Source organism: Sinocyclocheilus grahami, unplaced genomic scaffold (genome assembly GCF_001515645.1).
Source record: "Sinocyclocheilus grahami isolate Dianchi unplaced genomic scaffold, SAMN03320097.WGS_v1.1 scaffold1164.1, whole genome shotgun sequence".
Lineage (NCBI taxonomy): Eukaryota > Metazoa > Chordata > Actinopteri > Cypriniformes > Cyprinidae > Sinocyclocheilus > Sinocyclocheilus grahami.
Window position 1 is genome coordinate 45755 of NW_015506343.1, and position 14134 is coordinate 59888.

Here is a 14134-nt window from a genome sequence, read left to right on the forward strand (position 1 = left end):
TTATTATTATTATTATTACTACTTATAAGTGGTCTTTGACCGCTTTAAGTAAAGTAGCATAAGAAAAATGTCAAGATATGAGACTTATAATACATTATAACTATGAGAAATATAATCCATTGTAAAAGTGGATGCAACGTGTTCATTGTGTTATAAATCATCATACTCTTAAAAGCTATAACCACAAATAAGTAAATATTATAATATATTAAAACTGTTCTTATGAATATTCATGAGATGATACAGCATTATGCATTCATTATAATGCCTTAAGAATACCTTTATAATGCATTACAAATATGGGCTTCATAGAAAGTGTTGCCAAGAAAAAGTGATAGTAAAGACTTTTATAATGTTACAAAAGATTTATATTTCAAATAAATGCTGTTCTTTTCAATCAAAGCATCATGAAAAATAAAATGTATCCCAGTTTCCACAAAAATATTGTGCAGCACAACTGTTTTCAACATTGATAATAATCAGAAATGTTTCTCGAGCAGCAGATCAGCATATTATACTGATTTCTGAAGATCATGTGACACTGAAGACTGGAGGAATGATGCTGAAAATACAGCTGCGCATCACAGAAATACATTACAGTTTAACAGATATTCACATAGAAAACAGCTGTTTTAGATTCTAATAATATTTCAAAATTTTTACACTGTTTTTGATCAAAGGTTTGCTCAGTGCAGCGTTGCATTGCGGCTGATGGTTTGGTCACATGATTGCGTGTGTGTGTGTGTATATATATATATATGTGTGTGTCGGGGGGTCAGGTGTACGGCGCTGCGATCCAGTTCTACGAGGCGTACCTGCGCGAGTCTCTGTCGGAGCGTCAGTGTGTGCGTCTGGGTCTGCTGAGCGTCGTGGACCGGCAGCCCATCACCAACCGCAGCGTTCAGGTCAAGAAGAGCATCTGCGTTCTCTCACACTGGCCCTTCTTCAGCGTCTTCCAGAAGTTCCTCACCTTCATCTACAGATACTCCATCTCTGGACCGCATGTTCTGCCGCTGGAGAAGTGAGTGATGCTCACACCTGAACACACCACAGATTAGGACTGAACGATTAATTGCATTTGCGATAATATCGCGATATGAAAATGTTCGATTTTTCAATCGCAGAGGCTGCGATTTCATTCGGTCACGTGACACGCGAGAGTAAAGAGGTGTGTTCCACTTGAAGATCGATCGGTGTATGACATCAAAGTACGGCGAGCGAGAGAAAGCACAAGGAGACGTCCGCGCTCTCTTATAGCTCTCGCAGTACTTTAATGACACACACCCATCGGTCTGAGCAGCGCTGCTTCAAGTCGAGCGCGGGCCATCAGCAGAAAAAGAAAATAAATAAATCAGTAAACAGCCAAAGGATGTAACTCAGAATGGGAGATGAATCGGTTTGTGAAAGCGAAGAGAAAAGCTATAGGTGAAGTCGCACAGATCCAGGCAGCTGCTGGTCATTTAAAAGCTAAATGCAGAAACTATGAGGAGGCATATCTCGCTCTCGGCTTCACTCGCCGTGTCTATACCGCACGCTACAGTTGTGCATCGCGCCGCTACAGCTCTACACTGACGCGACAAAGCAACCGTTGCAAATCATTTGAACTTTGTGTCAGTACGTCATAAATAGAACGAGGCATCAGTTTAATGTCGCGCCGCATCCAGTATACACAGCATCACTGATTATAATGGGTTCTACTGTATGTTGCCGCTCGCGTCCGGTGTAGACACGTGTTTAATGTCATTAGTGAGGAAAGCCTGTGTGTGTCCTATGCCTTAGCGGACAGCATGAAACCCACAAAAAATAAATAAATAACAGAGAGAATAATAATAATAACAACAGTTATTCTCTCTATGCTATCTTTCAATGTTTCAAGTGATGCAGGTGTTTTTTTCCCTGTAGGTTTTTTAAATTAAAAAAAGTATACATTTTTCATAATGTTTAGTGAAATTATTTGGTAGTCTGAGGGGGGCGCGACCACAAAAGTTTGAGGACCACTGGTCTTAAGTTAACAGACAGTGTTTAGTGCAGTGCACATGTGTACATGTTTATTACAGTGACTGTGAATATCTAAAGTAGTGTGCTAAAGCAACAGATGTGTTTTTATATTTCTGCAATCTACGTTAGTTTGTGTGATTTGTTACTGACTTTCACATTAATGTTTACACCAGGCTTATTTAAACATAATTAGTACATGCTCACAAGGTTGGAAGTTCAACAAATCAGTCAATATACTGTGATTGTAGATGTTAAATAAAAATGTCATTCATATCTTCATGCATCACCTAATTTCATCGTAACATATCGGCCTGGCCTACAGAAAAGAACATTTATGTTTCATCTATCTAATCGTGTGTTGGTCATACTATACAATGATTTATAGCTTGTCTTTGTTGAATACTACAGAACATACAGAGCTTTAAAAAATAATCGCATATTAAATCGCAATCGCAATATTGGTAAAAAAAATCGCAATTAGATTATTTTCCAAAATGGTTCAGCCCTAGCACTGATCACGACACTCAGACCTGATTTGCTGAGACTTGTTCATTTATTGGGATAACTTCATGAACTAGATTTTTACTGCATTAAACTTCTAACAATGTACGTGACATCAGTGATGAAATTATGCTTTTTCTAATTCATCTTTTTGACCATCTGTGCATCTCTGTATAGATGTGTTTTTTATTGACTAAAACTTGGACTGTCTGTAGGTTAAAATAATTAAAAAATGAATTTTGTGACTCTAGAGCTGAACTATGTTCAGGGTTCTTGATCTTCTTGACTAAGTTGATCATCCAATTGATGGATGTTGAAATTGTTTTTTTTATATTTTTTTACGAACTGTAAGCAAATTAATAATAATAATAATAAAAAAAGACCTCTATGACTTTTTGAGATTTAATTTTTTTTAGTATTTAATCTTTAGAGTTTAGAAACAACTTTTTTTAAATGTCTAAGAATGAAAACTGGTACACAAAAGAAGATATTTTCAGAAATGGAATTTAAAAAATGTGATGGCAACTTTTTATCTTTAATCGTGACTTTGTTTTTTCGCAGTTCTGAGAAAGAGTCAGAAATGTGAGATATCAACACAGAATTGAAAGACATAAACCCTCTGAATTCTGCGTCTCACGGTTGTTTTTATTTGTTTGTACCACAGAATATAAAATAAAAAAGGTCATTTCTACTTATTATCTTCCAAGTCTTTACATTTTTACTCACAGTTCTGAGTTTATATCCAGCAGTTCTGACTTTTTCTCATAATTGCAGGAATAAAGTCAGAATTATGAGATACAGTCACAATTACTTTTTTTATTTTTTTATTCTGTGGCTGAAACAACACTTGCATTATTTTGTCAGTGATCTGTAAAACATCTTCTTTAGTGTTTCACTGATGAAATAAAGTCATACCGGTTTGGAATGAGTGAATGAGGACAGAATTCTTGGCAGTTTTTGGCTGAACTGTATTTTAAAGGATATATTTTCTTGATTTAGAGTCAGTGTGAAACCCGCATCACATTTCTGTAATGTGACATTTGCAAGAATATTGAATGAAAAAGGCAAGACTTGTTTACCTGTTGTTGAATTCATTATATTGAAATATTTTTTTCAATATAAAATAACAATTATTATAACCATAATTATAAGAGACCCTGGAGCACAAAACCAGTCATGAGGGTCAACTTTTAGAAATTGAGATGTATACATCGTATGGAAGCTGAATAAATAATCTTGAATTGAAGTCGTGATGTTGTGTGCAGTGAATACTCACGTTGAGGAGGTTTAGAGAGATGAACTGACTCGTGTTAACTGTGATCTGTCTGCAGGCACATCTCGAGCTTCATGCACAACGTCCCGTTCCCGTCCGCTCAGCGTCCTCGGATCCTGGTGCAGGTGATTGATCTCAGATGAGTCTCAGAGTGTCTCCGCATGAGCTCGAGCCGCAGGCGCACTAGAGACACGTGGGTAACGGGGGTGATGAAGCTCGATCATCCTCCTCCTCTCTGACCGTACCGTAGAGATCCAGAGCAAATCAGCTCAATCAGTAGTCCAGCGCTTGATATCAAACTGATCGAGGGATTGATTGATTGATTGATTACGGGTTAATCTGGTGCTAGGCGGGAAATCAAAGCATGAGCTGGAAGCGGAAATCAGTGTGAAATGAACTCAGAAAAGTGTGAGTGTGTGTGAGTGTGTGTGTGTGTGTGTGAGTGTGTGTGAGTGTGTGTGAGAGAGTGTGTGTGAGAGAGTGTGTGTGAGAGTGTGTGTGTGAGAGTGTGTGTGTGAGAGAGAGTGAGTGAGTGAGTGAGTGAGTGTGTTGTGTGAAGAGTGAGTGAGAGTGTGTGTGAGTGAGTGTGTGAGTCAAGTCAAGTCAAGTCACCTTTATTTATATAGCGCTTTTAACAATACAGATTGTGACAAAGCAACTGAACAGCATTAATTAGGAAAATAGTGTCAATAATGCAAAATGACAATAGTAAACACTCATTTTTCAGTTAAAGACAGTTCATCATTGAATTCAGTGATGTCAACATCCAGCTCAGTTTAAATAAAGTGTGAGCAATCATGTCAACGATAACGCTGGAAATGAAGTGTCCCCAACTAAGCAAGCCAGAGGCGACAGCGGCAAGGAAACAAAACTCCATCGGTGACAGAATGGAGAAAAAACCTTGGGAGAAACCAGGCTCAGGCGGGGGGCCAGTTCTCCTCTGACCAGACGAACCAGCAGAACGGAAAAATCAATATAAGAGAGTGTGTGTGAGAGTGTGTGTGAGAGTGTGTGTGAGAGTGTGAGTGAGAGTGAGAGTGTGAGTGTGTGAGTGAGAGAGAGTGTGAGAGAGTGTGAGTGAGAGAGTGTGAGTGAGAGAGTGTGAGTGAGAGTGTGTGAGTGAGAGAGTGTGTGTGTGAGAGTGTGTGAATGAGTGTGTGAGTGTGTGTGTGAGAGAGTGTGTGAGAGTGTGAGTGTGTGTGAGAGTGTGAGTGTGAGTGAGTGAGAGAGAGTGTGAGTGAGAGAGTGTGAGTGAGAGAGTGTGAGTGAGAGAGTGTGAGTGAGAGAGTGTGAGTGAGAGAGTGTGAGTGAGAGAGTGTGAGTGAGAGAGTGTGAGTGAGAGTGTGTGAGTGAGAGTGTGTGAGTGTGTGTGTGAGAGAGTGTGTGAGAGTGTGAGTGTGTGTGAGAGTGTGAGTGTGAGTGAGTGAGAGAGAGTGTGAGTGTGAGTGAGAGAGTGTGAGTGAGAGTGTGTGAGAGAGTGTGAGTGAGAGGGTGAGAGTGTGTGAGAGTGTGTGTGTGTGTGAGAGAGTGTGTGTGTGAGAGAGTGTGTGAGAGAGTGTGTGCGAGTGAGTGCGAGTGAGTGTGCGTGTTTGCGAGAGTGTGTGAGTGTGTGAGCGTGTGAGTGTGTGAGTGAGTGTGTGTGTGTGTGTGTGTGAGTGTGTGAGCGTGTGAGTGTGTGAGTGAGTGTGTGTGTGTGTGTGTGTGAGTGTGTGTGTGAGAGAGTGTGTGAGAGAGTGTGTGCGAGTGAGTGCGAGTGAGTGTGCGTGTTTGCGAGAGTGTGTGAGTGTGTGAGCGTGTGAGTGTGTGAGTGAGTGTGTGTGTGTGTGTGTGTGTGTGCACGCGTCTGTGTGTGTTTGTCTGTGTGTGTGTGAGTGTGTATTAACTGTGTGTGTGTGTGTGAGTGTGTATTAACTGTGTGTGTGTGTGTGTGTGTGTGTGTATTAACTGTGTGTTTGTTTGTGTGTGTGTGTGTGAGAGAGTGTGTATTAACTGTGTGTGTGTGTGTGAGAGTGAGTGTGTTAACTGTGTGTTTGTGTGTCCTCAGCTCTCTTCATATGATAATCTGCTGCTCTGTCAGCCCGTGTCGTCTCCGCTGCCGCTCAGGTGAGTTCTTCTGCTGAGGATCTGATTGGCTGCTGCGTCTGTTCTCTGTGTTCTGATTGGCTGATGCTCTGCTCTCAGTGGGGCCAGTTTTGTGAAGCTGCTGCAGAATCTGGGTCCGGAGAACACGTGTTCGCTGCTGCTGGCGGTTCTGACCGAACACAAGCTGCTGCTGCACTCGCTGCGGCCCGATGTTCTGACGTCCGTCAGCGAAGCGCTCGTCTCCGTGAGTCACACTCATCTCTACATCGCCTCATACAACACAGACGAGGACCGAATCAGTGACGGAACTCCACTGTGCTTCAGTTCTGATTCAGACAGCAGTGTCATCATTCAGATCAAGTTTTCTCTTAAAACCCTGTTCACTGTCACTTTTCATTACCTTTTAAACATTAATATCCTAGTCTGAACCTGAAGTAGTCTTGACAAACTATATATCATTTGAAAGCTTAAAGACTCTAGTTTTCATATTTGGTGACTCATTTTTTTAATATTTTACAGAGCAACTGTAATTTATTAATTTGCAAGAAGAGTACTCATCAGAGTCAGAGAGCGAGTTCTGACCTTTACTTTGCAAAAGTGATGCATTCATGTCAAGTGTTCAAAAGATAACATCCATTCTATTTTAGGAGAAAAAAAGGTCTAAAAGTGTTCTGAATATAAAGAAAAAAAACAATAGATTCTCTTTTTTTGATGCAGTGTGAACTGTAACATAGGCCTAAGGTTCTCGTCGTATGTCTTTTATGTGTTTTTAGAGGTTGCATTGAAATCAAATACCCTTAATACTTCTGAATGTGATGTCTACTTCATAATTATTGAGAAAAGTATGGAAAAACATGTTTCAGATCACTCAAACCGTATATGGTTACTAATGGGGTTTGATGGCCATCTAGTGGAAAAGCTTGGTACTGCGTCCAAACAAAATCTCACTGAAAGCTCATTTTTAAGATACCAACTTCAAATTTGAAACACAACTTGTTCAGATTTTTGGTTGTAATTTTCTGGTTTTAGAGTAAAACATGTTTTGTAAAAATATATATTTTAAGTAAAATATAAATATTTTAATTTTTACATTTTCTATTTTCGTAAACTTAAACTTCCATACATTTTTTCACTTCTACAATAATAAAATAATTCAAAGCAATTCATTTTGTGATTGTAGAAGTTTGAAGAGCTGATTGTTCTTGCTCGTTTTGACCAGGTGGATCATCCAGTTGATCATGATTACTGAACAGTGATTTTTAACATATAATAAAATAACTGAAATAAAAATCAGTTTTTTTTAAATAAATGAAACATTAAATCAATATTAAACTAATAATTAATTAACAATCAATTAATAAGAATTAAGATCAAATTACATTTTAATTGTTTTATTAAAAATTTAATTAAATTATTTGTTTTAATCCATTTGATCATGATTACTAGATAAAAATTTGAATATATATATATATATATTTTTTTTTTTTTTTTTACAATAAGCAAATTAATAAGAAACTTCCATGAATTTTTAATATTTAGTTTATTTTGGTATTTTTGGTATTTTAGGTCTAGAAATCACATTTTTAAAAATTAAGAAAAACACTTAAAAATATTCTTAAAAAAACAAATTAAAGTAAATTAAAATTAAACAAAAAAATTCAAAATTAAATAAAATAAATTTATTCCAATTACATTTGGATTTTTTTATGTTTTAAACTTGATTACTAGATAAGAATTTTGAAAAGAAAGAAAAAAAATATATATATACGTATTTTTATTTAAAATAAACAAATGAATAAGAAACTTGCAAGAATTTTGTATATTTTGTTTATTTTGGTATTTTAGGTCTAGAAATCACATTTTTAAAAATGTAAAAAAAACGTACAAATATTCTTTAAAAACATAGCTGTTTAAAAACTAAATTCAAATTAAACAAAAAAATAAAATAAGAATTTATTCAAATTACATTTAGATTTTTATTTAAAATGTTTTAAACTTGTTTTGTCTTATTTTAAATGATTTGCATTCATCTTGAGGCTCCCGGTTCAGAATCACTGATCTAATAGAAAAATAAATCCAGTCATTTCACTGCAAATACATAAAAGTATGTAAAAAGTGCTGATGATCTGAAAACATCATCAAAGTGTAACTTTGAGTTTATTGATCTCTGTTGCGATCCTCGTTTCTTTCACATCAAACCACTCGAGTTGATGTTTTCTTGATTTCTGAAAGGGCACTAACTGATGAAATTACACTGCAAAAAATGCTTTTCTTCGAGTTTTTGTCTTGTTTCCAGCCAAGATATCAAAAAAAAAACTTAATTTTGTCTGAAAACAAGACAATAATTTTTACTCAGTCGGTGTGACTTCCTGTCTGTGCCGGTCATGTGACGGGCGTTTCCTGTCTCAGATGCCGTTTCCTCTGCGCTGGCACTGCCCGTATATCCCGCTGTGTCCGCTGCGGATGGCAGACGTGTTGTGCGCGCCCATGCCCTTCATCGTGGGCGTCCACTCCAGCTACTTCGAGCTTTACGATCCGCCGACTGACGTGGTGTGTGTGGATCTGGACACCAACACCGTCTTCCAGTGAGTCTTCCTGTGAACACGATTACACTTTTTACATCTGCTTACACACTGACTCTTCACTCGTCACACAGTTTCTGAAAGCTGACACTCAAACAGCAGAAGCACACACCAAACCTACAAAACCAGACACTGATCTCAGCCTTTGACTCGGTTTTCAATTTCAGAAAACACTTTTTGTTAAACACAACACACGATTATCGATGTAACACACACAAATCTCACGGGAATTAATATTATGGCAAATGTTTGCTTTTGAGATGTGCTTGTGATGTTTTGAATGCAGCGCTTCGTTTTGCACGAGATGCGAGGCTTTTTGCATTTTGTGTGCAGTTCTTGGATTTCTCTGTAAAGTTTTGAAAATGTGTGCGAGTAGCTGAAAACACTGTATAATGCAACAAAAGATTTCTATTTTAAATACACGCTGTTCTTTTGAACTTTCTATTCATCTGTGAATCCTGAAAAATAAAGTGCATCACAGTATTTTCAACACTGATAATGATCAGAAATGTTTCTAATAATCAGCATATTATACTGATTTCTGAAGATCATGTGACACTGAAGACTGGAGTAATGATGCTGAAAATACAGCTGCGCATCACAGAAATACAGCACAGTTTAACACATATTCACAGAGAAAACAGCTGTTTTACATTGCAATAATATTTCACAATTTTTACATTATTTTTGATAATATTTGTATGTATGATTATATATCTTATCACTGTATTAATACATTATTTTTGTCTGCAGGTCTGAAGATAAGAAGCCTCTGTCCTGCAGGACACAAACACCCTTCAGAAGTAGCAGTGAAACCCGTTTTATTTCAGCTGGTTGCCATGGCAACATTTTTATTTAGTTTAACTTCACGAACTAACAAAGTTATGGAAGTCTGTTTCCAACACTGAATAAACTAATGAAAAAAAGTGAATTGTGACTTTTTCTCTGAATTGCGAGTTATAAAGTCCAATTCTGAGGGAAAGAAAGACTAGTATTTTCTTACAGTTGCAACTTTATTTCTCAGAATTGCAAATTTATATCATGCAATAATAAAAAAAATTGTAAGAAAATAATATTTTTTCCTCTCAGAATTGGATTTTAAAACTAGCAGTTGCGAGTTTATATCTCAAAATGCGAGAAAAAATGCAAAATTGTGAGAAAAAAAATCCAGAATTGCAAGATAAAGTCGCAATTTTTTTAAATTCAGTTTATTCAGCCTCCATAACAACTAAATAGCTAAAACTAAAATTTAAAATAGAATAAAAACTATATAGACATAAAAAAAACTAATATAAGGGACTGAACAATACAATTATTAAAACTTTAACTAAAATTAGAAATAAATAAAAATATATAAATATAAAAACTAATTCAAAATAATGAAAACTATCACTCAAAAGGCAATTAATATTGTATTTCCAGAAGGTTCAGGAACTGAATGTTGTTTATAAGTTGATCATGACTACTGTTTTTTCTTAAAATAAGAATTTTTCAAATGATAAATTACATTATGCATTAATATACATTATTAAATTATTCAAATTACATCAGCTAATGCACTTACAAAGATAACAAAAGCTGTCAAATGTCTGAAGTTTTGCATTTAATGACAAAAAGCATTCAAAATGAATCATTTAGCTTCTGCAAAGGAGTGGAAAAATGTTAAAATACGTCATTTAATACATAAACACAAGTTCATAAATAAAAGCTTTTCTGTGTCTGTTTGGCTGCAGTAACGGCAGAAACATCTGCTCATGTTTGTGTTTTCTTCTGTCTCTGGATCATAATTCTGTCCTTGAAATCAGGATTAGATATTAAATAGTGTCATGCATGTGAAACCGGGCTGAGAATTGATCTGATGGTTGGCTCAGATTCAGACGTGATTCTGCTGTTTTTCTGCTGATTAGGAGAGAATACAAGATTAATTCACACACCAATGATTCTCAAAAACTAAAATGCTACAGAATGCCATCATATTTAGTGAGAAAGTGTGACGTGAAAGAGCAAAACAGACACTATTTCTGGAACCAGCAGCCTATAATTAGTAAGAAACATTGGTTTGATTCAGTAGATGACGGTTGATGGTTTTCTCCGGGTGTTTCTCAGGGTTCCTGAAGTCTCGCGATCGAACGCAGCAGAAGTTTTACACGCAGCTCACGAAGACGCAGATGTTCACGCAGTTCATCGAGGAGTGTTCGTTCGTCAGCGACCGCCACGGCTGCCTCGAGTTCTTCGACGAGTGCGTGCAGAAGGTCAGACGCTCACCTGCAGTCACCTGACCACAGCGGCCAATCAGATCGCTCCTGTATCACCTGTGTGTGTCTGTGTCAAGTCACCTTTATTTATATAGCGCTTTTAACAATACAGATTGTGTCAAAGCAGCTTTACAGTATTAAATAGGAAAATAGTGTGTCAATAATGCAGAAGGATGAGAGTAAACACTAATTTTTCAGCTAAAGACAGTTCATCATTGAATTCAGTGATGTCATCATCCAGCTCAGTTCAGTTTAAATAGCATCTGTGCAATCAAGTCAACGATATCGCTGGAAATGAAGTGTCCACAACTAAGCGCAGCGGCCAATCAGATCGCTCCTGTATCACCTGTGTGTGTCTGTCAAGTCACCTTTATTTATATAGCGCTTTTAACAATACAGATTGTGTCAAAGCAGCTTTACAGTATTAAATAGGAAAATAGTGTGTCAATAATGCAGAAGGATGAGAGTAAACACTAATTTTTCAGCTAAAGACAGTTCATCATTGAATTCAGTGATGTCATCATCCAGCTCAGTTCAGTTTAAATAGCATCTGTGCAATCAAGTCAACGATATCGCTGGAAATGAAGTGTCCACAACTAAGCAAGCCAGAGGAACCAAAACTCCCATCGGTGACAGAATGGAGAAAAAACCTTGGGAGAAACCAGGCTCAGTCGGGGGCCAGTTCTCCTCTGACCAGACGAAACCAGAAGTTCAATTCCAGGCTGCAGCAAAGTCAGATTGTGCAGAGGACTCATCTGGTTCCTGTGGTCTTGTCCCGGTGGCCGTCTGAGACAAGGTCTTTACAGGGGATCTGTATCTGGGGCTCATCTAGTTGTCCTGGTCTCCGCTGTCTTTCAGGGCTGTAGAGGTCCTCTCTAGGTGCTGATCCACCATCTGGGCTGGATACGTACTGGATCCGGGTGACTGCAGTGACCATCTGATCTGGATACAGACTGGATCTGGTGGCTACGGTGACCTCGGAATAAGAGAGACACAGACTAATATTAGCGTAGATGACATTCTTCTATCGATGTAACTGTCAGGGTAGGGGATGAAGGGAGGAGGCGAGGACTCACTGATGCAGGAGAATGGGCTTTTATTGGCAAAAATAAAACAAACCAAACCAAAACTACTCCGTAGGGGAAAACAGACTGGCAACCAGGCTTGGCAAGGCTAAACAGGACACAACAGGATACATGAGATGACGAACTGGCCCAGGACTGCAAACACAAGGAGAATAAGTAGGGAGCAAATGAGGAGGGTAATGAGGGAAACACAGGTGGGGCAAATGAACCAATAATCAGGAAACAAGTTTGGCAGGGTCAAGACAATAGACTTGAGAGCACATGGCACACACGAAACACAAGCACATAGCCAGCAAAACAACCACAAGCCATGTGCTTGAACTAAACAAGACACGAACACGCAGCTAATAAGAATACTCATAAGCCGCGTGTTCACACAAGACATGACAACATGAAAGCAAGTACATGTTCCCGGTTCCGGTTGTCCTAATTAATGCAGCCTAAAAATCCTGTAACGGATTTGAATATTAGAAATATGTTAGTGTGTTATGTTTAAGCCAGGTTAAAGAGATGGGTCTTTAATCTAGATTTAAACTGACAGAGTGTGTCTGCCTCCCGAACAGTGTTAGGTAGGTTATTCCAGAGTTTGGGAGCTAAATAGGAAAAGGATCTGCCGCCCGCAGTTGATTTTGATATTCTAGGTTTTATCAAATGGCCAGAGTTTTGAGAACGCAGCGGACGTGGAGGACTATAATGCAATAAGAGCTCGTTCAAATACTGAGGTGCTAAACCATTCAGGGCTTTATAAGTAATAAGCAAGATTTTAAAATCTATAGGATGTTTAATAGGGAGCCAGTGCAGTGTTGACAGAACCGGGCTAATATGTTCATACTTCCTGGTTCTAGTAAGAACTCTAGCTGCTGCATTTTGGATCAGCTGGAGTTTGTTTATTAAGCGTGCAGAACAACCACCCAATAAAGCATTACAATAATCTAACCTTGAGGTGATAAACGCATGAATTAACATTTCTGTGTGTGTGTGTGTGTGTGTGTCTCTGTGTGTGTGTGTGTGTGTCTGTGTGTGTGTCTCTGTGTGTGTGTGTCTGTGTGTGTGTGTGTGTGTGTGTGTGTGTTTGTGTTTGTCTGTGTGTCTCTGAGTGTCTCTGTGTGTGTGTGTGTGTGTGTGTGTCTGTGTGTTTGTGTTTGTCTGTGTGTGTGTGTGTGTGTGTGTTTTTTTTCTGTGTGTGTGTGTGTGTCTCTCTGTGTGTGTGTGTCTCTGTCTCTGTGTGTGTTTTTGTCTCGCTCTGTGTCTGTGTCTGTGTGTGTGTGTGTGTGTGTGTCGCTCTGTGTGTGTCTCTGTGTGTTTGTGTGCGTGTGTGTGTCTCTGTGTGTGTGTCTCTCTCTCTGTGTGTGTGTGTGTCGCTCTGTGTGTGTGTGTGTGTGTGTCAGGTGGACGTGGAGAAGCCGGAGGACGTGCGTCTGATCGACCGTGACGAGTGTCACAGCGGTGAACATACAGTGTTTATTATGCCTCCGGAGGAGCCACAGGAAGCCGACGGCTCCGAGTGTCCTGCACACTACAGGTGTGTGATCATCAGTCATGTTTGTCCATTATCATTATCATCATCAGTGATGGTCCTCCATTATAAACTCTCTCAAACATCTGATATGACTTCCCTTCTCAGCTGACGTCACTGAGGCCGTGCAGGCTTTTGGTTAACCAGTCTCACAAATATTAACTGTAACCAGTGTCGTATTGGTTAATATTAACCAGTTATTGTTTTAGGTTACTGTAGGTAATGTGTCAAATCCTGCAGTGATGATGTAGACAAACTTTTCCTCGACAAAAACCCAATAGGATTTTTCCATTGGAGTTCCTTTTGGATTATTAAGACTAAAATAAACCATTTTTAAATAAAAACAATCAAATAATTAATTAAATAATAAAATGTAAATTAAAATAATTAAAAAAAAACAATAAAAATCACTAAAAGTAATTAATTCATGAAGATGTAAAATTTTAATAATTTTAAAATAAAACAAATAAAAAATTTAATCATAAAATGCAAAATTGAAATAAATAATCTTTAAAACAAAAATGATCTTAAAATACTTACTAAAATGAATGAATTCAATCATAAACATATAAAACTAAGATAAATACATAGTTTAAAATAAAAAAACACCAACACCAAAAAAACATTTGCTTAAATTAATTAAATCAAACAATGTAAAATTAAGATAAACAAATTACATTTTAAAGTACATTACAGTAGAAAACAGTTATTTTAAATTTTAATTATATATTTCACAATATTACTGTTTTTATTTTTTTGTATCAAATGCAATTTAAATGCAGCCTTGGCAAGTGGAAGATGTGTGTGTGTGTTTGTGTGTGTGTTTGTGTGTTTGTGTAAGT

General features: G+C 37.6%; 1 protein-coding gene across 1 annotated transcript in view; it reads left to right on the top strand.

Moving 5' to 3' along the window:
- Positions 1-14134, top strand: part of dennd4b (DENN/MADD domain containing 4B) — a 45892-nt gene that overhangs the window by 11077 nt on the left and 20681 nt on the right. Inside the window, exons 6-13 of the mRNA XM_016253204.1 lie at positions 780-1021; positions 3831-3897; positions 5817-5875; positions 5954-6098; positions 8264-8439; positions 9190-9239; positions 10510-10688; positions 13165-13298. Of these exons, the coding sequence (XP_016108690.1) occupies positions 780-1021; positions 3831-3897; positions 5817-5875; positions 5954-6098; positions 8264-8439; positions 9190-9239; positions 10510-10688; positions 13165-13298 (1052 nt within the window). The remainder of the gene's footprint in view (positions 1-779; positions 1022-3830; positions 3898-5816; positions 5876-5953; positions 6099-8263; positions 8440-9189; positions 9240-10509; positions 10689-13164; positions 13299-14134) is intronic.